The following is a 27067-nucleotide window of genomic DNA, read 5'->3' on the forward strand; positions in this document are numbered from 1 at the left end:
AACATTTTTATCGATTGACACTTCATTATTCAAAATAAATGTGGAGGACTGTTAGCTAAAGCATCTAATAAAAGATCACTGTCCTCTCCTTCAAGGTAATGGAAATATTTGTTCCTCTACCTGAAGTGTTACTTCATTTTGTTGATACAACAGCCACTCTTTCCCCTTGCGCTCAGCAGAAGGTTGGTGGAGCACCAGTGCTGTGACTGACCTCCCACAAGCCCTGCGGACGTCTGACATTTAGAGCAAAGCCAGTAAATGGAGATATCCTGATGTGTCTGGTTGGAAAACGGTTACTTTCGGTCTCAATGTTTTGTTGAAAGATTTGATCAAGGTTATTGGTCCTTTTTCAACACGGGTTTGTAGAACCACCTTGTGGCAAGAAACGAAATGACACCAATTACATTAGCCAGGAAAATGAGGTTTCTTTTTCACGCAAAATTGCCATTGTATTCAGCTTTGTCTATTTTGATATTCAGTCTTATGAAAGGTCTTATTCAGAAAACATCTGACGGCTGTGCTGTGTTTAAACCAAGTCTCGAGTCATAGCGTATTCTTAGAACAAAGCCGCAGCTGCTCATAGGAGAAACGTTCGAGAAGCTGCTTCTCTCATTAGCGTCTCACAACCGCAAATGCCCTCGGTACAATTGTACAGCTTTTTGTCAGGCAGAATTGTTAAGAATCACTCAAAACATTGTGCATAAGCACAAAGTAATAAGATCAGGGGTTAAAGGTGTCGCGGTCCGCACATTGAGCGAAGATGGCTTTTCAAGGGATTTTAGAGATAGCAATTGCTTGTATTAATTGATGATGTGCTCCAGTGGTTCTTCATTATCCTATTGGCCCTCACCCTTCGTTAACTTGATAGATTTGCTGAGTCATTATCACATCAAGTCAAGTGTTAAAGTGCACGAGGAGTTTGTCAGCGCTGAATTGATTATCCGTTAGCCTCTAGCGCCGGGATGGTTGGAGATTGATTGCCAGAATGTGTTAAAAGTGTGAAATCAGTTAGTGCCATTTTGGGGTAATGGCTATAAGGGTTTTACAGTTGTGCCAGTATTGAAAAACCTATTTTAACAATAGCATGTTTTTTCTTTTCTTCACAGAGTGGACAAAACCTTCTCCAGGTCAAGACATATTTGGTAAGTCCTTCTCTTTCTTAAAGGTAGTTGACACACCTACTAGTGCTAAACCAATGTATATAATGTAATGCATTATTAGCAAAACATTTTTAAATGTATTTAACGTATGCAATATTTATATAGAAATTACTTAAAAACATATAAAAACTGAAAATGTTATCCATTGATAAGTGTTTATGGGAAACTGTGTTTCCAAGTTGGAAGTCAAATTTCAAGTGACGTTTTATTGGACTTTTCCAAGTAGGAATTTGGGAATTATTACTTTCCAAGTTTAATGGAATACAGCACACATTCATTAATTGTTAAATTGGGTGCAGGTGGCTATATATCAAACAAACAAACTAACAAACAAAAGCAATCAGTACATTTTTCTTATGTATTTATTTGTCTAAACATCCTTGTGTAGAACAAGATGAAACTTGAAAGACAGAGAGTATATATTCAATGTTTTTTGTTAATTAATTGTCAATTTTTTATATTTTTGTTAGCATAACAAATGTTTAATAACATAAATTTTTAATGTGGTTTTAAAGGATTTTTTTCTTGCTATAAAGATATTTTGATGTTTTTTTAGAAAAATTAAATATATATTTAATAAATATTTTATAATATTTAATTAATATAATTCATTTAATTCGAATTTTTCATTTATTTAATTTATTTTTTTTTCCTAGTTTTGTGTACCACAACCCCTTAGGCTCTATTGGCTTTCATGTCATGATATTTTTCCCCACTGTACACAGAGTTTGGACACAAGGCACTAACTTTGTCATCACATTCCATTACCGTAAAGGTCACAAAAGTGGTTGTGAAGGCAGGTTGGATCTGGTTACCTCACAAATACAAGCAAACTCTGATATAGCTTTGGCATCAGCCACCCCCGCCCTATACTGCTGGTGGAAAGTTTTACATCTGCTTGACTGACAGCGTTACTACAGAGAGAGCTGGTTATGTGTAAAGCTGGTTTATAATGACTGTGAAGAGGATGTGTCTGGAGAGAAGAGGGAACGTGAAGGGAGAGAGCGAATGCCGGAATATAATTATGCCGGGACCTGGGTTTCACTCCGCGTGTATCATCCCAAATGAGCGCCGCAGTGCATGCTAATGTGACGAGAGACCCAAAAGAAACGGTGCACATGTAAAACTATCTTTATTTTAGCTTTCTTTATACTATTCTTTGCCATCTCTCTGACTTTTTCACTCTCACATACACAGGCAATAAGTGTTTCAACAGCTCGCTTTAGTTGCATAAAACATGAAGTAACACAAAGTACCATTATCCAGAGGTTTTTTTTTCCCTGGTAAACAGTTTTTTTTCTTCAGATTTTTCAGTTGTTCATGTATTAGAAGACACAAAAGACCTTCCTTGAATATGAAAACACTAGATCTAGAGTGCACTGTACAGTAAGTTGTTTGAATAGTATTACTATTACTGCTATATTAAACTTTGGCTTGTCACTCGACCTGCAACATACATATAAATATACCTCACGTTGTGTGGCTGTAAAGATTGTATTTTCTTCGTTGGGTGATTGAAGTATTTAATTTTTTTTATTGTGTTTTATATTTTTATTTCAAAATGCAATATATATATATTTTTAAACATTTGCTACATTTGAGAACAGAACATTTCCATTATCTCTTGATGAAGCTGTTGGTTGATTAAGTAGGCACAGTTATTGATCAGTTCGAGAATCTCAAAATGATCATATATCACCTGATTAATCTGCCTTTTCTTTGGAAATATAAAAATATAACACTATTTGTAAAAACACAATTTGGCATCAATCTTCTCAAACAGTGCATACAGAAATGAACAGCCTGTAAAAACAGCTTAAATCACAGTTTTTAATTTCACCGTTTGCCTTTTCAAGGGCTCTTTTGTCGTGCATGTTTGGAATTTCACTGCACTTTGCATCCGAACACTTCCTCTCATATACGCCCACTGCCACTGTCAGAGCCTGTGCTGTTTAGAGACACAATGCTTTTATGATTAGACCTATTCAGATCAGTATTACGCATCAGCTTGGTATTCTCTTCTGTATGGCATGAATGTCTCTGCTGTTACAGTTGCCGTGTAGGCTTTTCTAGGCTGTTCTTTATCTTGCTGGCCTGAGAAAATTGTTAAGACAGCTCTCAGATTTATAAGAAACAGGCTGTAAAAGGGCGTACGGAGGCGAAAGTAAAAGCTGTGCTGGATGTTGTGTCGCCATGTCCTTTCTCATGGGACGAGCAAGTGCTCGGGATGAAAGCTAACAGGGACAACAGGGACACTTTTAAGTGATGCTGTTGATGCAGCATAGGTTGGATAAACTACTCTGAAAGGACGATGTTAATACTATGGTGCTTTGGTTTGCACTTTGGTAATGAATGATTACAGTGTTTATATACCATGGTATTTATACGGTACACCAAGGTACTTCAAAGAATGCCAAGGTAATACCATGCATTTTTGGGTCCAAAATCCAAAAATCCTTATACATAAATACCTTATAAATATAAATATATATATATATATATATATATATATATATTACCATGGTACATTGTCCAAAAAACATGGAAAATAGTTGACTTGTTTTATTTTATTTATTTTTTTATATTGTGCATAATATTTATTTTAAAAATCCCTGCCCATTAAACTTGTTTTAAGTTAACACGGTTATTAGTCAATGCAGTGTCTCAGAATGGTTAAATATGGTCCGATCACTAGAGATAATGCCATCATAACTGTTTTCACTGGAAGTGGACATTTTGAACCATTTAAGTGTTTTTGGACTAAATAATTGCTGAATTAAGTCTTAATGTTGGATATAGCCAACAGCGCTTTGTTTTTTGTTTGTGTTTGAACTTTAGTTCACCCAGATTCTGTGAGGACACTGTCTAGTGAGGACAGCTCTGGTCTTTGGGGGACGCTATGTCTCACAGCAATATAATTTAAGTAATCTAAGTTGACAAGATAAGTATACCCCGAGAGATCTGTTTTCGCACAATGTCCTTCGTTCTAAAAGAGATTGTTAAAATGCTGTTTGAAACACGTTTAAGGTGGCATTGAAAAATTGTTCTCTGCTATAGTGTTGTGGAGCTCTGGAAAACATATTTCCTCTTACCTTAGTCTGGAAAGCACGAGAGCAGACTGGAACTTTAGTTGGGTGGGGTTTACAATGGAACTGATTGATTTCATTTCAATTTGGTGCTGTAGTGCAGAGTCTGGAATTGTTGAGGATGTGGGAACTGGTTGGACAGAGATAAGAAAAAAGTAATTATGCTAATTTAATGTATTCTTTTATTCATTATATGTAAATTATATAATATACATATGCATATAAATACATCTCGATACCCAGACCTAGTCCTGATAATGCCAGATGTCTTATGTTACTAGTAAAAAGTGGCCTACAAATTATTTTGAATATATCTAGTCAGTGACAGAGTGCAAGCATATTCGTCTAAAATAATTCTGTATTTTCAGCTTCAGAATCATGAATATTTTTATTCTGGTGTCACCATTGTCCTGTGCATTGAGTTACCAGCACCAAGTCCAAGCCTAATTCATTTCCACCCCCAATTTAATACGATAAGTTTGTATTTTAATCAACAGTAGCCTCAATTTTTTGTTTTACCATATGTCTTGGAGTATCGCAATTATATCGCATCATAAGTTCAATATCGTGATATTTATCGAATCGTGACATGATCGTTACACCCCTAGTTTGTCATATTCAAAAATATCATTATAAAGTAGTAGTTTTTTTACTCCCCTACTAAAATGTAATTTTAAAAATGCAATGTCCATTCAGACTGTTTTTAGTGTAAAACTAGCCAGGTGAGAAAACCGACTGAAAGATTGTGGGTCTCCACCCACTGTTGTTACCTGAGAGCCTAGTCTGAGTTGAACTGAAGGGGAATTTTCTTAAAGCTCAAAATCTGTTTTTATTGACTGTTTTAGTGTATTGTTGCCTTAGTCTGTTGATAGCTTTCCTTGGTTGATGAATTCTTCTGATGATAATTATTTCTGAATGTAGTAAAGGATCCAGATTAACAACATTTGCTAGTTGGAATATTTTTAGCCAGAGAGTGATTGAGAGACGGGAGGTTTAAACCTGGGAATGGGAATTTGAAAATAGACCTGATTCCTGTCAGATTTATTTTGGAAATAATTCCCATGACACCAAAGTGAGCCGAGAGCCTGGATAGTGTCATGTCAAGATCAGACAGTTTGTTTGGAAGGATTCTTCTCAGTGAATATTCATTTCATCCATTTATACAAAGAAAAAAGTCAAAATATTGTTCCAAAAGCAGACAAAATTTGGGGCATATAATTCCAGTAATTTGCCAATTCATTTGCATAAATTACTTAATCAAACAAACTTTGTATGGGATTATTGTGTTTGTGTGTAGCTATATATTCAGAATCAGAATGATCTTTAGGCCGTGTGTCCACCAAAGCGTTTTTTCCCGCGGCTAGCATATTTTTCCAATTGTTTTCAGTGGGAGCGCAGCGATCATCACTGTCACTTCATACCCAGCCTTCCAATCACAGTGGAGGAGGGGCGGGACAAATACCACACCAACCAACCGCCACATTCTGCTTGCACAACGTCAACAGATGACAACAACAAGCATAATAATGGAACAAAATAATTTAAAACAAGAGCCAGAGCAAATACTTTACATTGTAATGACATTTTTATATAGAAACAATACAGAAACAAGCTATCTGTGAAATGAGATAAGAGTAACAGTTCCGTGGATATTCCATAGCAAGCAAACCGTCTTAACTTTAAAAATGCTGCGCTGCCAAAACACTCTCACTTAGGGGTTTTCAGCATAGCACCTAGCGTTTTCAGCTGGACAGGCGGCCTTATTGCCAAGTATGTTTACACATTTTGTCTTGGTGACAGAAACTTCCACAAGACAGATAATAAAAATATATAAAAATAGACAATGTGTGAATGTGCATTATGTTATATACAAATGTAAGGGAATGTAAATAAGTGTTATGGTGTGGTAAATATAAGTATGAATACTGTTTTGTGTTGCACATGTTTATTGCCCAGTGGGGGCATTTAACTGATAGATGGCCTGAGGAAAGAAACTTTACTTGTGCCTGGCGTGTGTACTTATGCTCAGTAGGGATGTGCACATCGACTAATTTGACAGGCGTTCAAATGTAAGTTTTCCAACTAATCAAGAAGTAAGAAACCCTCTTAAGACTTGTGTGTGTATATATGATCCATTTGAGCACTTAATCTATGAATCAAACAGTCAAATCCCATAATAAATGCTGCTAAGCGCCGCACACTTGGAGAATAAAGCTCATTCTGATTCTTTTTGGAGTTGAAGTGAATTCGCCATGGGCATTTGATTGCTTCGGCTATCACACCTATGTGCATGTCCTGAATATGGTTACACTTGGCTCTAGTGGTATTATGCCAGTTTGAAATGGCACAGCTTACATAAAACTTTTCTGTTTTATTTCTAATTCAAAATACTCTCTTTTGCCTTTTGAGCGGTCATTTCTGTGCTCTCCGTTACTGACACTAAGAAAACACATCTGAGGAAAAATAAAAAAGATTAGGCCCTACCTCTTAAGGTATTATTTTTCCAAGTGTTTTATTTTAATGTGCCATTTAAAATGCTTTTAAATATAAATGTAACAAAGTTCAAGGCACTGGGAAGAAGGGGGTACCGGTGAACGGTAAACGGAAGTTTTAAAATAAATTAAACAAAATAAACGGCAGGTGCTTCATTGCCGAGTGCTGCCAATACATAGACAAAACGCACCGTAAATGTCCCAGGCCTAGTCTTCTCTTGTCTTCCACTGCCATCTCTCCTCCTCATATCCTTCAGAGCTCCTGGGAGTCCAGACTGGTGCAGCGCACAGTGGCGTTCATTAACACTCGTGCCACTTTTCACAGTAACAATAAAATGACATTATTTTGACCGATTAAAATCTTGTGTATTTTCTTCCGTGTAACCGACTATCGTTTTCAGTGTCGACTAGTAGCAGCTGTTCCCGTTAAGTCGACTAGTCTTGCACATCCCTATTGCTCAGGGCTCTGTAGAGTCGGCCAGACGGCATCATTTCAAAGAGGAAGTGGCCTGGATGTGTGAGGTCCAGAGTGATTTTGCCTGCCCTTTTATTCACTCTGGAGGAGTACAGTTCATGGAGAGTGGGGAGGGGTGTATGGATGTACTCTCAGCAGTCTGAACCGTCCTCTGTAGTCTTCTGATTTTGTAGCTCAGCCAAAGCAGACAGTAATGGAAGTGCAGAGGGCAGACTCGATGACTGTAGAGTAGAGCTGCATCAGCAGCACCTGTGGTAGATTGAACTTCTTCAGCTGGCGGAGGAAGTACAACCTCTGCTGGGCCTTTTTCACAATGGACCAACACTCTAGCTTTAATCTATTTTTGATTGATCCAGTATGACCAGATACGTCCCATGACATGTCAAAAAGAAAACGACACCCAGTTCTTTTCATTTCCATGGTCAGTTATTCTAGCCCTTGAGGTTGGTTTTGTTTGTTAACCTGAAACCTGTCCCCCTCTGTGGGCAGAGTAAGAACCATTTATGGAGAGAATACTTGAAAACAGGTTTGACTTCTCTACTTCTCCAAGAGCCAGGGGTGAAACTTCAACAGTGTTCATACACAAAGAACTCAACGATCAGGTGGACGTCTCAGATCTGAGTCTCTGTCTGTTTGGCTGTGGACAGAAAAGCTTTAGGGAGAAGAGGCCTGGTCCATTTGCTGTTGTCTATTTGCGTGGAGCTGCTGTGCTGAGAAACATGTTGGGGAACTCAAGAAAGGGGAATGACAGAAGGTTGAGCTTTTCCGAGGCTGGTCTACTTAAAGTGCAACACCTTTGGTAAGATACAAAGTTGTGTGCAAGAACTTTAAATATTGTAGGGTGATTGTCATCGTAAAGGAAAGTTTTACTTCTCAAGAGATTGATTTTTCATAGCTTAGAAGACCTAATGGAGTTCTCAATTATGTTTCAGCTAACTTTCTAATCTGAGCACAATAATATAGTTGAGATTTCCTCTGTAACTCATTAGACATTTTAGAGAGTATTCAGTTTCAACTTGATTTCTTTCCATTAGTTAAACCAGAAGTAAATTCAAAGTTGTTAGAGGAAGTATAATGAACTAGACACTGTAGGTTGTAACATTGATAGATCTATTTGTCTTCCCAGCATGCACCGTACCATAAATAAATAATGCAGATACTGTCTGTTTTATTGTTTGCTACCTTTATTTATGCTCTTTCTGAGCCACATGTCATGTAACAAGACAAGTGAAGAATGTGCATGCTGTGTAGATGATTTGCAAATAAGATTTATTTTATTTTATTTTATTGCTCTTAAACCAATCAAGATCGTGATCTAATTTGATTATTTTTACTTTCCATAGACATTGTCATGTGTGTTTCCTAGTTCTAGAAGTCTTGGGGTATAGTGGGAAACCATATTGTTGGTGGAAAAAAGTATTGTTACTGTTACTGTTGCTTCATGAACTGAGGACTGATGGGAACTCTGTGGTGTCAGTGACTCCGTGAAGGACGTTCCCATCTGAGATGGTCCTTCGGCTCAGTTTGCCTGCAGCTGTGGGACTATTTTGGGATTGGTAGCAAGTCTGTTTGAGGTAGTTTAGAGGGCTGGGTGGGCTAATTGTAGGCTTGACAGATAACATCCTTTTAAAACTACATAAGAGGCTTGAATTACACACACACACACGCACACACAAACATACACATAATGTTTTAAGTTCAAAACAAGCTAAGCAGTATTGACAGCATCTGTAACATGTGGTCAGTTACCACAGAAAATAATTTGACTTGTCTAAAGTTGTATCTGTAGTACAGTGCTTACATTGGTAATCATTAGGACAAGGCATTTTAAAAGCAAACGTGCAGCTAATATATCTTATTTTTTCAAAATCTCTCATTTAGTTTCTGTAACTTTACTTTTGACCAGATCATGACCAGCTCTAAGAATAATTTCAAAAGAAGTATTTGGTCATGAATCTTGTAGTTATAGCACACAAGTTGTATGTAATTGTATGACCCTTGTGATGTTTTGCTAAACTTGAAAGCCTCAAGCCCTAAATATACTTGGCCGTCTGTGTTCCGCGACAGTCGCTCACTGTCCTTGTGATGTATACGTCATCAGGAGAGTCCGCAGACGTTCGCGCACACCGTCCCTCTACGGCTCAATTTTTGTGTCCGCGCTGACTGTGTGTGTACAACAGCGCTTGCCCAAGGTGAATGTTGAGACAGAAGAGACCACTAGGTGGCAACACAGTTGTGATGCATTGTGCAGTTGTCGAAAAAGAGTGTAGAAAGATACAAAACAACATGCTTTTCCAAGAACAGTAAACAAACCATTGTTTTTGTTCTAAATTTTGCATGCAATGGCCTGTAAGTGCCCTCCGACGTCTTGTAGAGTATAGAAAAGCAAAGTATATGCTTGAGAATCATTGTGAGCCTCAGTCCCCAATCAGGGTCCTTTTGTGTTCCATAGAATAAAGAAAAAATCTAATGGGTTTGGAATGACATGAAGGGTGAGTAAATCACTCAGTTTTGAGTGAACAATTTTTTCAGCCGAAAGGAGCACTTTCATCAGTGGAATGCAGATGGTGGGGAAAGAGAAATATTGCCATGAGAAAGAAAGATTGAAAAATGTCTAAAAAGGTGAGATGAAGAGATGTAAAAACTGGTTTGAAAGCAATAGATTGTGTGCGGATAACCCAAAAAAGGCGAGAGAGAAGACGAGTGAGTCATGAAATGGTGAGAGAGAGCCAGGGGGAGGGAAAGAAACAGAAAGATTTTGGGAGAACGAGAGCAAGAGAGAGAGAGAGGGAGAGGGAGGGAGGGAACGATAGGAAAGCGAGAGCTCTGTCCATCACCTGCCCATTTAGTTTGGAGGTGCAGAACAGATTGCTCAGTGCTGATTTGTCGTCTGTACATGCTTACAAGTAAGTAATGTGTCCCACTCTCTTTCTCTCACTCCATCATTAGATCGCCTGTCTTCTGCTGGTGTGTATCTCAGGTGGTCGTAGTGGGAGGGAGTCAGCTGAGGTGTCAGACTGTGTTAGTGGAGCAGGTTGAGATGAAGACGAGTGAGCCGTGTGTGGGCTTGTTTTGGGGGCTTGCTGTTGTTTTTGGTAGCGATGTACAATACCAGTTTTTGGTGTGTAATGAACATAGTTGTAATTTAGATTTAAGTGTTTTTAAGATGTTTTTGAACTGTTAACTGTTCTAATTATAACATTAAATACAGGACTCAGTGGCTGATTACCAAATTAAAATTTGCTTTATGATATTTGAACAGTTTATACATTCTTTTAGGAATATCATTGGCATCTTTAGTTTTTGCATGCAAGAGTTTTAGTAAATATTCTTGATTTTCTGTGGTTTTTACATAATCACATTTACTCTTAGTGATGATTTAGGATTGTGTTTTCTTTGTGCTTTGTGTATTTTTGCCAATTGAAAAGAAATGAAAGTACAGAGTTTCTTGAGGTCATCTAATTATTATGTTTATCCATGATTTTCTCTTAATGTACACTCTGTTCTGTAGTTCTTTGCTAGTGTCAGATAGCTTATTGCTAATTCATGTAAACGCAGTCAAATTCATTTGTATTAGCAGGTGCACCTGACAGACCCAGTGAGCAGCTCTGCTTTGCATTTTCTGTGTAAATCCTGTAACTCTTTCTGCTTCCAGGTTTCCCTGAGTCTTTCCTAACCCTTGCCCAATGTAGGTCTTAAATGGGTCATACTTTTTAAAACATCATCTTGTTGCTCAGTATATAGAGCATAGCACTGTCAATGTGCTAAGTTCATAGGTTTGATTTTTAAAGATCACGCAATGTAATAATGTATTCCATGAAAGCTCTTTAAAGTGGGTGAAAGTGTCTGCCAAATACATGAATGTCACCTTAAACAGACACAACCTTTAATTTACCATTCAAAGGTTTGGGGTTGTTAAGATTTTTTCCAAGTTTTTGATAGAAGTGTCTTATGTTCACCTATGCAACATTTATTCTATCAAAAATGTGTGTGTATATACGTGTGCGTGTGCGCTTGTGCGTGTGTGTAATTTATTCTTATCATGGCAAAGCTGAATTTTCAGCAGCCGTTACTCCAGTCTCCAGTTTCACATGATCCTTCGGTTGACTGGACTCTGTTATGATTTGCTAACCTCTTCAAATGTGAAATGGTTTGCAGATTTACTATCAGGTGCGGGGACGTCTTTGTAATGTGCTTTGAAAGGTTATGCAGAGCAGTAGGTGCTACACACAGATAGGAACTGCACAATTTAGGTGAGCATTTGTGAAATGGATCAGAAAAGGAAAGATTAATTAAATACGTTTCAGAGCCTTCTGCTGTAATGTTCTTCTTCAAAAATGCAAATGCCCACTCTGACTGTCTCTATGGGAATGTCACTGGCATTATGTGTGTTATATCAGCCTCTTGTGTCACATCTCCGTCATGCTCGGCTGATGTGCTTTGACAAATCAACAGCTTGTACCGCTGTCAAAACTTCCCAACGACTTCAGGGGCTTTTCAGCACATAACCTGCCATCAGGCTAATGAAGTGAGTCAGCCCTGGCGATCCTCAAGAGGTAAATATCTGACAAAACACTGCTGCGCCTTTGGTGACTAGACATGATGTTGGTGGCATCTGACATCCCTTTCAAGATGCGTCTCAGCCACTTACAAACCCAAATGACTTTTTGTCCTGCTGTCTAGGGTGACCTAAGTTTAATTTGGTTTTTAACAGTATGCAAATTGTCACTGTTCAGTGTTCACTGCAATATAAGCAGATGCTATGAAACTCTGTTTTTGAAAAAACCTGCCACTCTGACTCCTAGGAATTGTGTAAAGTCAGCCAATAACATTGGAGTTTGCCTTTTTGAGAATCTCTTGCCAATTTTGCATTCAATATACATCAGACAATGTGGGCTTGCCACCTAAAGGTTTATTCAACACCAACTGTGAATATATTGCTGAAGGTCGCCCTCCAGAGGTCTCTAGAGGGCATCTCTCATTAAATGCTTTTCAATACTTTCAAGCTGGATAGTATTTTCCAGGTATTTTAGACCAAAACTCTATCACATTCATTCAAACTTAGCAGTCCTGTTTTCTCATTAACTGTTGGACAACCTCAAGCAAAATTCAATGTAATAATATAGTAATCATCTGGCTTCATTCAAGATGGATGGATCATCATCAACTCGTAAAACAAAGCAGTAAAACCGATACGTGCCTTCAGAAAGACATTTGTATTTGTCCAGAATGGCATGGAGGAACAGATTGTGTGCCAAATGGCAGGGGAGTTTTAATTGATTTAGGGTCGGCAGTTAAAAGCTACGTGAGCTGAGAATATTCGATGTGATGTGAAATAATGTGTTTGAACCACTGGCTTGAGTCAAATTACAGGCCAACGGAGGGAGGGAACAAAAACTGAGGGCTTGATTCTACTCCATGCGGTGTGTGTCATTGAACCGCACTGCAGTCTGCATTCACACACACACCCCACCTGTGTCTCTTTCGGCATCTTGTATTGCATACTATTACTAACAAATAAATTCCTTCTCAGCTGGAGCAGTCGATTATACCGAGCATTTCTAATTTGATCTTCAGACGAACACTTGTGACAAAATGTGAATGATCTGATTGCCTTGAGTTGTTATGGAACAAGGTTTAGTTCTGAGGATTTTTGTTTGTCCACAGGAAACAAGATGGCCGAATCCCGCGAATATCTGACCCGTTAGAACGTCCTGGTTTGGTCAAGTCCTTTCCGCCATCATCTGCTCCGACTCTCCTAAAGGTTTGGTAGATTTGAACATTTCACTCCTCTTTCCTCTAATCCAGTTATATTCCAGCATGGCCTTAGGTTCAGTCGGAGAAGTGGTAGGAATATCAAACAACTGCCTTCTCTCATTTATTTCTTCCTGCTGTTCATCTGTCTTTTCCTTTTTCCTTTGACAGCCAACTATTGCAAATAGATAAGCTGCTTCTTTGTGTGTGTGTGTGTGTGTGTGTGTGTGTGTGCATACTACATGTATCCAACTTTCTTGTTTTATCTTTTTAACTGTTTTCTATGGAAGACTTGATTATTGGAGTGCCACTAAAAAAAAGAAAGGGATGAAATTAGTCATCAAATTATTCAGTAACTTTGTTTTAAAGAAATGAATTATTTTATTCCATAGGGATGCATTTAACTGATAACATTTATATTGTTACTAAAGATTTTTATTTAAAACTTTCTATTCATCAAAGAATGCTGACAAAAGTATATGATTCCCACAAAATATTAAGCAACACGACTGTTTTCAACATTGATAATAAGAAGAAATATTTCTTGTAGATTTATATTAGAATGATTTCTGAAGGATCATGTGACACTGAAGAAAATGATTCACAATATTGCTGGTTTCACTGTATATTTGATCCAATAAATGCAGCCTTAGTGAGAGGAAGAGAGAGACTTACAAAAACATTCAAATATCTTACCGAGCCCAAACTTTTAAATGATAGTGAAAATAAATCTCTTCAAATTGACAAGTATATATACACAGTACCTCCAGGCATTTTTAGCTTGATTGGCAAATAGATAGAGATAAGCATGTGTGGGAAAAAAACCCACATTATTATATAAATTTATTATTTTATGAATACATAATTGATTCCTTCATTGTATTTTTAGGCAGCACTCCTAATCCTCCATAGAAATGATCCTTTAGTAATTCATGCTTAAGCATGTGAAGTGTGTAACCAGATAATTCTGCGCTAGCACTCAATTTCCCCCTCAAGGACCAACATCCAATTTTAATTTTAGAAATTGTACTTTGTTGAGGAACTGAATGCTAATGTGATCCAAAAAGAAATCCAAGCTCCCCCGGGCATCAAGATCTCCCGATGAACCACAAATTAAAGCACTTCAATAGCAGTGGCACCTTTTAGTGTGAGCTGAACCGGTGGCGGTTCATTACTGGACTTTCCAGGGAGGCTGTAAATACATTTTTGGGGAGGCTCAGCCTCTCTTGCCTCTTCTGAGCTACCACTCTTTTGGCTGTTAATATCAGTTGTTGAAGAAGACTTTAGCTAGTTTTATTAGCTGAAGATGAGCCATTGTTTCTCCAATGCTTGCTCTTCTCCTGGGACTCCTATTTCCCTTATTTAACACCCAAGTGCCTTTTAATTGAACCCATCTGTGTCCCTAAGCAGCTCTGAGAGCCATTAGCACAAGGACTTCTGGGAACCAGGAGGATTGAAGTGTCCGTGTTTAGGGATGTCCTAGAATGATTAGCGTCCCGGTGGTATTTTGAGCAGTAGAATAAGATTAGCTCATTCTAGATTGTGCAGTTAAGCATTTATGTATTTCACCAGGTGTCTCATAATGCGAGATGCTTATACTTGTACAATCAGCTCAGCATCTCTGTAGAGCCACACCGGGCTTATAATGGCTGTGAATTTAGTTTCTGCATGATCCAAGTGAAATTGGATTGTAAACAAGTTACCGATGCATTTTTTTTATTCAGTGTTTATTGCCTGTAGATTATGGACTTTGCATTATGGTATTGTTGTATTCCCCGACTATGAATAGTAAGCAATATTGTATGATTCCCAGACTATTAATAGTAAGCAATATTGTATAATGCAAAAGTAAGATTTTGTTGTACACAGAGTCTGCTGATTTGGTTCTTTTTAATATCTCAGTTGTTCCTTTTGAGAACAAATGGAGACTTTTTAAATGGCAAATATTTCATTATATTTGTTTTTGTGCTCCTAAAAGCATTAAGTGGACTCATTTTCCCCTGTGTGCTGTCTTTCACAGTTCAAGATGGACACTAATACATGGAATGGAAATGTGTGCATTATTTTCCTGCAGTGTAATTCATCACGTCTCAAAAAACAACCTCACCAGTGTTGTTGCTGTTAACTAAAACTATTAGAAATAATTTTCATTAATTGAAATAACAAAATATAAATATTAGATAAAAAAAAATGTAAGCTTAAAAAAAAGTTTAAAATGTTTTACATAAGTTGAAGTACTAAAATGACTGAGTGCAATCTGAATGCAGTGCGCCTAAATCTAGCAAGAGAACAGACCAGGGGTGTGTTTCCCAAAAGCATTTTAAGGCAACTATGGCCGCAAGTTCTGTCGTTATCAGTGTAGTTGAACGAGTCTGTGTTTCCCGAAACCATAGTTCCTATGAACATTCGCAAACAGCATCGCAAAGTTGTGTGGTTAGAGCGAAAGCTCTCGACCTGTGGTTAGAAGGAGAGTTTCTTGCTTGCATGTCATGTGGACCTAATAAATCCTTATCTTGAGCAAAACAAACAAGGAAGCGAATATATACACATTTCATTTACGTTTCTTAGTTTGTCAAGAGATTTAAAGTGCAGTTTTTGAAGAGTGCGCATGTGCGAACGTGCTCTAGTATGGAAGAAGGAGCCTATGATTGAATATATAAATAAAGCAAAATAACTGAGAAAAATTAGAACTCATCCTCAGATGCCATGTCCGTAATTTATAGCAAAAAAATCTGGAAAAGAAAGATCTCAAAACAAATTATTCGGGAAACACTCGTGACTAGCTAGTTGATTTTTTTCAACGATGCATGGTACTTGTCACAAGCGCGCCAGATCCCTTTGCACCTCCTCTCCACTCACAATCACCAGAGTTCTGATTACCATCATCTGTAACAACGCAATCAAGGACACTACTTATTCTGCTCTCTGGTCTCATCCATTTCACTCGCTCTGCTGGACATTACAGACTCTGGTGATCCGTATTCATCTGCATCCTCTTCTTCGTTATCCTGGAAGAGACAAAGACTTCTAGTTGAAGTTAAGTGTCAGTTTTGTTTTGTTAACGTTACTGTTTTGAATTCCTTCTGTGGATACTCTAATAAAACTCAGAGTGATAAATATATCCGTGTTTGCCCTCCATTGTGACAATACTATGGTAGTAGAAGAAAGCACAGAAACAGGAAAGGTAAATTGAGGGCAAGATAAGGACTAAGATAAGGAAAAAAATATTAAATTTTTTGGGAATATATTGGATAGAGGAGAGATGATGTATCAGAGCCAGATAATTTGCAAGTCCTGTCAAACTATCATTATGGCTAAACAGAGTATTAGGGGAGTATGTTTGTGGTTAAAAACATGAGATGCAGGTCTAGAGATGCATTTCTTAAAAGTTGAACTTAAAGACGTCCGTCTAGTGCATGCTTAAAGAAACAATGGCACATCCCGAACCAGGTGAATGCACAACCCTAGTTAATAGCAACTATTGTAGTATATAATACAAAAATAACACTGAGCCTGAATGCAGATTTGATATCGTTTTATTATCTTTTCCGCCAGATGAGCAACTGCCATCGAAATCCAGGTATTATAGATCTTGTTGGTTGATGACGTCACGTTTGCTGACATGTCTTTGGAGAGAGGTCATGTGGTTTAAGTTAACCATAGGACATAAATCATTTACAGAACTATTAAGTGTCCTGCTTCTCTGATTCTTCTCCTTAGACAAATATGCTAGTAATATATAGTAAACACCTCTAGAGTTTTAGAAGAGATCTAAAAAATGTTGCAAACGGTGCCAAGATTTCTGAGATTTTAAAATGAACTCGAAACATTTCTCGTCGGCTATGCTATCCACATTAATTATACAGCTCTGTACTCTTACTGTTTGTCAACAATTGTCTCGTTCCTGTCTATTTTTATTTGTCCTACTTAATTTTAGGTGAAACTTCTGAGATGAAGTTGATACTTTAAGTGCAAATAGATCTGAAAAGTCTCTGAGAAATAGCATTTTTCTCCTCTGAGATCAGACATTGCATAGAAACCTCAGAGGAATGAAATTCTGGCTTTCCCAGACTGATTCCTTCCTGAATTTGTAAACACCTGGATCCTGGGAATCATCCTGGCAGGGATGATCCTGGAATCAGAGGTTTTGGATGATACGTTAGATCCCCCCAAATCCCAGAGCAATAATAGCATTCAGACTGGATGGTTTTACCACAACAACACCATTGAATGTAAAAGATATTAGAAAACACAGAAGTTCATTTTGAACGAGGCTTCTATCCAGCTCTATCATCGTAACTTGGCTTTGGTTGCACATTATTCACTTTTATAGACATTTTCAAAGCTGTTTTTTGTCATTCTTGCCATACTACATTCTCACATTAAGTTTTTTAAACCGCCTGCCTTTCATGCTGTTGTATAATACTGTGTGGGAAAATGCATTATAGTTGTGCAACTGTGACAACAGGAAATCATATTATCTCTCATGAACTCTGCTATCATGTCATCATTATGATGTACCATTGTACATTTTTAGTCTGATTTTGGCAGTATTTCTGCCAGACAAACTGTAATGGAATGGGAAATATTTGCATTTATATATTGTATTTGATATTTGGGGAATTAAGAATGAGAGGCTTGCGTATTACAGCAAATGCATTGCAATCAAACACACTTTACCTCACCCGTGTCCGCTATTGCACTAACCTCTTGAGGTCATCCAAAAGTCAAAAGTTTTCACAGACTCGTTTTAGAAATCATGCGAACCTTCACAAGCCAGTCGAAGGGTTTTTTCAAAGTTTTCAAAAGAGCAGTTTGGCATTTTGATAATTGGTGAATTCTGTCAGTATTTTGGACAAACAATTGAATTGCAATTTAACCCTCTGGGGTCTAAGGTGTTTTTGGGGTCCTTGAGATGTTTTGACATGCCCTGACATTTGTGCTTTTTTCAGTTGCTTATAAACATATTAATAATAAAAAAAAATGCATGTCATTGTCCTTTGTCTAGTAAATCTGGGGGGGCATGTGTGGTTTGAATGAGCATGATGCTTCTGTACTCACAGCCTCACACACACACACACACGTCCATGTGTCAGTTACCGGTGATTTCCTTCAATAAGAGTTTCGTATGGCACGCTTGACTGAAATACGGGAAGTTGCTGCAGATTGAGGAAGCTATCGGTCTTTTTCTTGCTTTTCCCGCTGCTTTTCTCATGAGCAGAACATATGAAGATTGAGAGAAAGAGTGTTTCGTTGCAGGTCACAGTTGTGTGTTTCTAAGGGTCCAGCTGATTTAATTCATCATGGCTAAGAGTATGTACAGGTTTCGCAGTCCAGCGCTCACTGCCATGCACCACCGTAGGCGGTTCAGCGATGTAAGTAGACTTTATAAACGCGTGAGAAAAAAAAAATTCAATCATAGTGAAATGTGTGACTTTATATAAATGTGTGTGCTTATATAAGAAGACCTAGGGTTAGGGTATAGACATGTAATAATGTAAATGTGTGATTGTGTTTCTGTTTACTGGAATGTGTGCTGATGCTTTACTTTTAATTTCGTTTTTAATTCTCATTATTGTAAATATTGTATGATTTTTCCTCTCACACTGCAATTCAGTAATTAGAATCATGCTGTCTGGACACAATTTAACAGATATTATCATTATGTATAAATGCTTCACAAGTTAAATAATATATTATTGTTGAATTCACAAGCAATTTTTTTCCCCATCAAGGTAATTGTCCATTAAGGGGAGAAATTGTCATGAAAAGGTCATTTTAGATGTCAGTTGACCTCTTGATTGTGACCCAGTACAAAAGGAAAAGATAAAAGTAGATTTGTATTATGATTTTAAATAATATTATATTGTTCTGCATCTGATAAGGGTTTCTCATTCATACATGCTTGCATAGGATCCGTACAGAGTGTACTGTGCAAGATCGTGATGAAATAATGTTATAGGATGTCTTTGTTGAAAAAGAGTTCTCACACTTATGTTGAGAAATGTCAAGTTCATTGCTGTGTCCAATTCGTTGATTCATAATAGTTTGCGAAATTAACTTAAGAAGTAGCATTTTAATGTAAGTGTGCATTAGCTGTAAATGTCCCCACAAGGATAAAGAAAACCCCTGAAATGACCTATATTATGGGACCACCCAACAGTTAATTAAATAAGCGTACTAATTAATGTCTTAATTCAAACTTAAAGAAGTGTTGGGTTATATAAAGTAAAGATAGTTTAACTGGGTGTTTCTTCAACTTCAGGCTCTCTATGTCCCAATACCAGGGGTTTTTATTAAAACTAACAGATTAAAAAAAAAAAAAAAGCATATGCATTATGTATAATTTACTGCTGTTAATCGAGGTATGTTTAAACTTTAAGTGTTTTTATTAACATTTATTAAACATTTAAAAGTTTTAATATATTTTATAATTTAAATTCTTGTTTAATGTCATCTTTTTATGAATGAAGTCCAGTATCACTGATACTAATACAGCTACTGATGTCTCAATGAAAATGATTTCCCCCCCAATTTTAAACATTAATTATAGCTATTCAACATTACAGTGTATTTTAAAGCTATATATTTAAAAAAAAAAAAAACATTCATTAGGCTTCAAAAAAATATAACAATCCTCACATAAACTCATAATGAATGTCATATTTTCCTGCGCCTCTATATAACTCTTTACGTTCATTAAAGACTGCTCTTATGAGGATACTCGACAAAACGGACAATTTGGTGTAATTGTGGCATAAGTATCTATAGTTGAAGAAACCAGTTAGCTTAATATAAAAACAATCTAAATTGGAAATCACTGCAAGTGTGTGTGTGTGTGTGTGTGTGTGCGTGTTTGTTTTTGATGGATCAGCAAGTCAGAGAGAAACAGATTGAAGTTCCAGTTTCAATACAGCATATTGTTACATTGAAGTAATTTAAGGTACTCTGTGTGTGTTATGTAAGTGTAAGTGTAAGTTTACAACGTGTTTTCTGATAAAAAATCAATCAATCACTGGCAAGGATTTTGCAGAGTCCTATCTGACTCTGCACTCTTATCAGAATTAAACATTAAAAATGCTACTTAGCATTCTGACGAACTAGATTTTTTTTTCTCATCTTTTCAGTAGTGTTTGCCTGTGAGATGATTACTAGATGATTGCAGGGTGTTTTGAGTGTTGCTAGGTGGTTACTTACTTTTTTTTCACCTATCACCGATGATTGTAAATCCAATCACTTCGTGCAGGATGAGTTGCGTTTAATATTTAGATTTAGAAATTTGTTCAAATTCTAACCCTAAGTATGAGCATTAGTAATAGAGATGCTAATAATCAGGCAGGGAATTCTGAACAACGTTCCCCTTTAATTTATGTTGGCTTCTTATGCTGGTTTATTCTGAGCTGTGTGCTCAATGATCTGACACCGCAGCTGTAGCTAGTCAGGTCATATCCCTCATACCCACAGCTGCTCTGTCCCCGTGTTAAATTATGCTGTTTCACAGTCTTCATCTCTCATTGAGTTGAACCGTATGATAGGGAGGAAGGACGCCTGCTAGATTGATGCACCGTTGATCGTTGGATCAAAGTACAGGGAGCTCTGTCCATTACAGCGAAGCCACTGTCCCTTAGAGAGGCGAGAGTAGTTCTCATGTCAAGTGGACTCGCAGACTGTCATATCTCTCTCTTTATCATTGTGTTCATCCTCCTCTCTCTCTCCTCCTGATTCTCAGACATCAGATATATTTGCAATGATAGAGCGAATGCAGGTGAGAAGTCCACATTTTCATCCGGTTTTGTGTTTATTGCTTTTCCTGCGATCTCTCGCTTTTTATGACCTTTTAACTTTGTGACACCTTCTCTGTCTTTGCTTTATTATTACTGTCATCTACCTGTCATCTGCATTCTGAGATTCTCTTTCAATACGTCTCTCAATCCATATTCACTTTATCATTTAAACCTATGACTTGCACTCGTATGTCATTCAACTGTTGAAATTATGATGTGTTGGGCTAGAAATATATTCTACGCATGTATGGAAATGCTCGTTTAATGCATTTTAAGGTTTGTTGAACGTTCCAAAGAGCGTCTTACGCTTCTAAACTTTAACTCTAAGTACAAATTCTTACTTTTTTCAAATGTTTTTTTTAACTCATTTAATGTTTACATTTTCCAAACTTTTTTTTCAGCTTTAAATTTGATTTTCAATCCCAAATTTTCAGTGTAAAATCCCAAAGTACTGTGATAACTGTACTGCCCATAAAGAAAGCGAAAGAGCTTCTTTTAAATATCTCTGTTAGTTATACACTTGTAACAAGAAGAACTTTAATGCCAGTGTCTACTATGGCTTATTAATAGCTTGAATAGATTAGAATAGCTTCTTGCGTAGAATATGTTTCAGGCCTAATTATCTCTGTGTAATATCTGTATAAATTTTTTTGTGTATATTGACCATGTTTCTGAGAATTCTCAAATATATACATTATTTTAAGTTATTAATTTCAAATGATGAATTCTAATTTCTGACATTTACCATTCTATTAATGTATGTGAATTTTGCTGCATGTTTTTAAATGAACTGTATGTACTAAATATCCTCTCCTTTTTTTAAACACAGAGCAGTAGAATGGAGGAGCAGAGGTGCTCTCTTCCACCTCCTCTCAAAGTAAGTGTGTATATTCAGAGCCACATAAACACACATCAAGTGTTATAGCCATCACGAACCATCCCTGCCATCAGCGTTGTGTTTATCACATGCACACAGAAACACACAATGTTGCTTTTATTCCAGACAGATGTTTTCGCATTAACCCTCGGTCTCATAGCTTTAAAGTTCATAAATTCTCTGTTGCCTTAAAATGTTGACATTTTAATGCGTCCCAGGGCCACATCTGACATAAAGGCTGTTCCAAAAGAATGGCAGCATAATTATGCTGCCTATTAATATACCTTTTGGCCAAATTGTAAAGCAGGACTGCATGTATTCTCTGCAGAGAAAAGACCAAATGATTTGCAACTAGCTCAATGAAAATATCCAAGATGATGGAAATCTATTAAAATACAAGTATTGATTAAAAAATGAGTTCCAAATGAGTCAACGTACAATAGACAAGCACTTACAATGCAATGTTTTTCAGCATCTTGTGCCATAAGCATTGCATCTTTTTAAGATGGGTTAAAAATAGTTCAGCTTTTGACAAGCAGCAGATCAATGTCTGTTTTAAACAATGCGACATTGTGTAAAGAAATTAACAATTACATTTAAATTTTGTTCTTACGCCATTGGCTTATTTTGAGTCTCAAATTTTCTTATATTTATCTAAAAAATAATCTTATTTCATTTTGCTTAATAAAGTAAGTGCGTCTTCCGTGCAGATGAAAGTGTTTTTGCAGAATACAAATGCACCTTCTGCTCAGTTGTGTTAGTAGTTGTTTGTAGTGCTAGATCACGTCCTGTGCGAACGGCCCCTTAGGGTGCACTCGTACACAGACTTACTTACAATGTAATGCTTTATACTTTTGTGAGTTTATAAAGGTGAATCATATTAAACTCAAAATATAAATTCCCAGAAAGTCTTTACATAAATATATAGAGATGTACTGTATGTTATTGTTCCATGCTTTTAAGGTGCCAGCATATAAAACCCCCGGAAATGTGATCTGATGCTCTCACCTCAGGCTTTGTGAAAGTTGTATAGTTCAGGGTTTGTTTGGAATCGTGAGTCTCCGCAGGTCTAGACTGGAGCCTTGGGTTTAAAGGGATACTTCACCTCTGGGAAGATGAATGTGTATTTAAAATAGGTCATTTAAGTAGAAGAAATGTGGAGAAATTTTTGAATTTGGAGCTTTCTAGACTGAGAAAAGCCAGAAAATTTATTTTTGGCTTATGTGGATGAAAGACAACAACTCCCAGAATGCACTTGCTTCGCTGCCTTAGGAGGCCACGCCTACCGGTTAGAGAGCACAGTTGAAAACAACAAGGCTAGCCTAAGTAAGTGATGAGTTTGCCAGGGATTTAGAGACCCAAAATGTCCGGGATTCGGCTTTTGCGTTCTACAGTCGCCATTCATCATGTTTACTGTGGCGAGCAGGACGAGGCTGACGGCCGCGGGAGAACGGCGCGAGGCCGGTGGCGTCATTACTGAGACGCGCCGGGTCTCGCATCTCTCACGGAGGAGCGGAAATTTTCTTAGCAAGGGTAAAACGCACATCAACCGATCACTTGTTTAGCGTTCATGTAAACACTACATTCAGATTCACCGATCGGAATTAATTCAGTTAGATTGAAACGAGAGGTGTGCATGTAAACAATGAATGGCGACCGCAGAACGCAAAAGCCGAATCCCGGACATTTTTAACAGTCTCGCCCGCCGGACAAGTCCGGGAAAAGGAAGATGGTAACCCCTACTTACTCAGCTTTCTCCTATTATTCAGCTTTCTCCACAGAACAAGAGCATGCTAGCTTAGCTTCCAAAGAAAGACGGCTGATACTGTGTACATTCTGTGAGTGAGATCCCACCCTGTATGGGCGGGTTGTAAACATGCGGAACAACGCCATCTACTGGCTGTAGTCTTTAGCCTCTGGACAGAAAACCCTCCGATGACGCAAAATGACGATTTTTGCGTCATCGGAGGATTTTTTCCAGACAAAAAATACATAAATCTCTCCTCTCAGGGGGATATGAGGGGGGAAAGCATGGTAATTCGAAAATACTACAGGTTTTCTACTAATACAAAGCTTAATGCTAAATCCTGAAGTAACCCTTTAAGGGCGTTTACTCTTTATACTCTTTATGTACCTTTATATTTCTTTCATCTGCACCTTCAATTGACTCGAATGAAGGGTTCAACATATTTAATCTCTCTCTATTGCTTCCACAGACAGAGGAAGACTACATTCCATATCCCAGCGTCCATGAGGTTGCAAACTTGTTTGTCTTTTTATATGTAAATATGAATGTGTTTTCTTGTTGTACTGGTTGTAAAATACGTTTTTGTGGGTTGGCAGGTATTGGGGCGTACTGGTTCTTTACCACTGATTCTGCTGCCCCAGTTCGGGGGTTACTGGATTGAAGGGACCAATCATGATTTAGGCTCCTCCTCCTCACCAGAGGAACCGCCCCCTTGCCCAGCATCACAGGATAAACTCGAGACCAACAGCATAGCCAAGATCTACAGGAAACACTTCCTGGGCAAGGTTAGATCTATCTATCTATCTATTAGGGGTGTAACGGTACGTGTATTCGTACCGAACCGTTTCGGTACAGGGCTTTCGGTTCGGTGCACGTGTGTACCGAATGACTGAATGCAATATTTTGTGTGCGGAACATAGGTACATTTTCGTGTTTCCACACGAACATATTAAGTGGCGGAAGTCTCCGCGTTCAGCGCAAATCCCGCCCTGCAGCTGATTCTAATGTTTTTTCCTATTAGACATTCTCTGGTTTTACCCGTGTTTTACCCGTCGTCACTGTAACAATGAAATAGACTGCAGGCCGAAAAAAAGCTTTTCCGCTTCGTGTGCGCCGCCGCACTCTCCGTTCCGTGGCGCGCGCGCGCGTGTGTGTGTGTGTGTGTGTGTGTGTGTGTGTGTGTGTGTGTGTCGACGACCCGCTGCGCTCTCTGCTCAATGTTCGAGTCCGTGTTTGCGATGCGCGTTCTGCTCTGTGGTTAACGGCCCAAACACTCCAATCATGCACCGATCACGCACTGGAAAAGCAAAGTCCGCTCAAATAAGGTGAAATTTCTCAGTAGTAACTTAGATTTCTGTTTGCTGAGCTGGTATAGTTATGCTGGCAACAATGGTAAAATGACCTGCTCTGATCACATGCTCTGGTAATAATAGCTTTGTACTATAGCTTTGGACTATATTTTATTTAGATAACGTTAATTATTAAAAAAGTGGAAAAAAAAAATCTTAAATTGATTATGTTGATTGATTATTGAAAAATAATAATACATTAATATATTTGTTTAATATTATTTTAATATAGGGCTATTTTCTGTTCCTGCACTGTAATCATAGTTATTTATTTATATTTTTCATTATATTTTATTATGTGATATTGGTTTAAGACTGAGAGTATTTTATTTAGTGGAGAACTTTGCAGCAGTATTTTATTTCTTATTCTTTTTTTATTTTATATCTATTTTATTATATTTTATTAAAAAGTGTTTAAAAAAGTGTAAACAAATTTTTAAAAAAAGTTTATAGTAATAAACAACCTGCAATTTAATGTTTGCATTTCTTTCCCTTACTGTACCGAAAATAAACCGAACCGTGACTTTAAAACCGAGGTACGTACCGAACCGTGATTTTTGTGTACCGTTACACCCCTACTATCTATTGATCTATCGATCTATCTATCTAGTTCGTTCGTTTTCTATCTATCTATCTATCGTTCGTTCGTTCGTTCTTTATATCTGTATATCTTTATATATATCTAACTAGTTATATCTAACTAAATATTGATATATTGAAATATGCCAGGTTATACAAAATAAAAAAAGATTCTGGAGTCCAATCCCAAAATCAAATCAGGACTGTTTTCTCACCAGTGAACAAATAAATGGAGGATTCTTATGTGAACAGGAGTGTTTGAGTTGGTTGTTCTGTCCTTTATTGCCGTTATTGTCATTTCCCTCTGCAGTGATAATACTCTTTGAGCTTGCTGTCTATTAGGGTCAGAGCTTTTAGCAATCTGTGAAGTAAAGAGTCTTTCTGAGAGTTTATGTCTGTTTATAACTCTTCCCACAGGAACACTTTAATTATTACTCCGTGGACAGCGCCCTAGGACACCTGGTCTTCTCTGTGAAGTATGATGTGATTGGAGACCAGGAGCACCTTCGACTGTTGTTTAGGTACTTCAAACACACACACTCTCGACTCTTCCCAGATGAGAAATGTTTTGCTTTCATGTTTTACGTTCTCAGTTATGTTTCATTAATACTTTTGTCACAGATTATTTTCTCCTGAAATACCTTAAGATACATAAGTAAATTACTAATGTACTGCATAGTAAAAGTACACAGAAGCCACAAAATGTGCATCTCTGTTTCTCAGAAGAAACTCTCATTTCCTTTTAATGCTACTTCCTTACATTCGATTTACAATACTTCATCATTTTTGCTGCTCTCAATTCTCAATTCAGATCTGAATGGTGCACAACCCGGTTCCAGAAACGTTCGCATCCACTCTCCTCTGTTACATATTCTCTCGAAGCTGGTCTGACTTAAGTGCTCAAAATATGCAGCAGGAACACAAGGGCACATCTATTCTTTTATAACCCACAGCCTGTCTTGAGGCCCTTTAATGATGGGGATAGGAACAATAGGCCGTGTACATGTCAGAAAGAAGCTGATCTAAAAAGCCTCTCTTTTATGAAGGGAGCTCTTCAGGAACTCTTTGAATGTCACGCACTGGCTGTAAAATAATTGACAAGGGCACCTGTGAATGCTAGAGTGATTTATATGGCTACTTTTTGAATGAACTACCATTCATCTCTCTCTGTCTGTCTGTCTTTGCCTTCCTGCATGCTAAATATAACGTTTTAATTACATTTATATGTTTGTGCATTTAGAAGACACTTTTATCCAAATACAGGACAATTAAGGTTGACGCTAGTTTTGTTATAATGTTACTTTGAATAGTTTGTAGTGGCGGATACTGTGAATCTTATAATTCTATTCTCGTCTATTAATTCTAGGTCAAAGTTTAAAACCTACCATGATGTGATCCCTATTTCTTGTCTGACCGAGTTCCCTAATGTTGTCCAGATGGCGAAGGTAGGTTGAGAAGAGAAGAATATTTTTTTTTTTCAAATTAATTACATTTAAATTAATTAATTCCACATGTAAATGTTTTCTTGAGAAAAGTCCAATGCTAATGAGATGTTACAAAAAGTGATTTTGAAGTTATTTTATCTCAATGAGAACATAAACCTATTGTGATGAGTAAATACATTTAGCCTAATTTGCATCACTTTTTGTTGTAAACTAAGTTGACAACCTTCGTAATTAGATAAATAATTTGATTAGAGATATGTAAATGAGATAAATCAATATTTTCATTTATTTCATTTATTATTTATTTATTTTATCTATT

General features: G+C 37.3%; 1 protein-coding gene across 7 annotated transcripts in view; it reads left to right on the forward strand.

Annotated features, from left to right (window-relative positions):
• The window catches only part of rap1gapb (RAP1 GTPase activating protein b), a 94100-nt gene that overhangs the window by 48789 nt on the left and 18244 nt on the right, over nt 1-27067 (forward strand). For 5 of the 7 annotated variants that reach the window (XM_079884226.1, XM_079884221.1, XM_079884222.1 and 2 more), the window contains 7 exons: nt 1107-1142; nt 12881-12977; nt 21581-21628; nt 23845-23883; nt 23972-24160; nt 25721-25824; nt 26670-26748. In XM_079884226.1, the coding sequence (XP_079740352.1) occupies nt 21590-21628; nt 23845-23883; nt 23972-24160; nt 25721-25824; nt 26670-26748 (450 nt within the window). In that variant the 5' untranslated portion in view covers nt 1107-1142; nt 12881-12977; nt 21581-21589. Of the gene's footprint in view, nt 1-1106; nt 1143-10093; nt 10120-12880; nt 12978-18165; nt 18343-20696; nt 20733-21580; nt 21629-23844; nt 23884-23971; nt 24161-25720; nt 25825-26669; nt 26749-27067 lie in introns of those variants that run through there. The other 2 variants (XM_079884227.1, XM_079884223.1) reach the window with 2 other exon arrangements.

Source organism: Squalius cephalus (assembly GCF_949319135.1).
Source record: "Squalius cephalus genome assembly, chromosome: 10".
NCBI lineage: Eukaryota > Metazoa > Chordata > Actinopteri > Cypriniformes > Leuciscidae > Squalius > Squalius cephalus.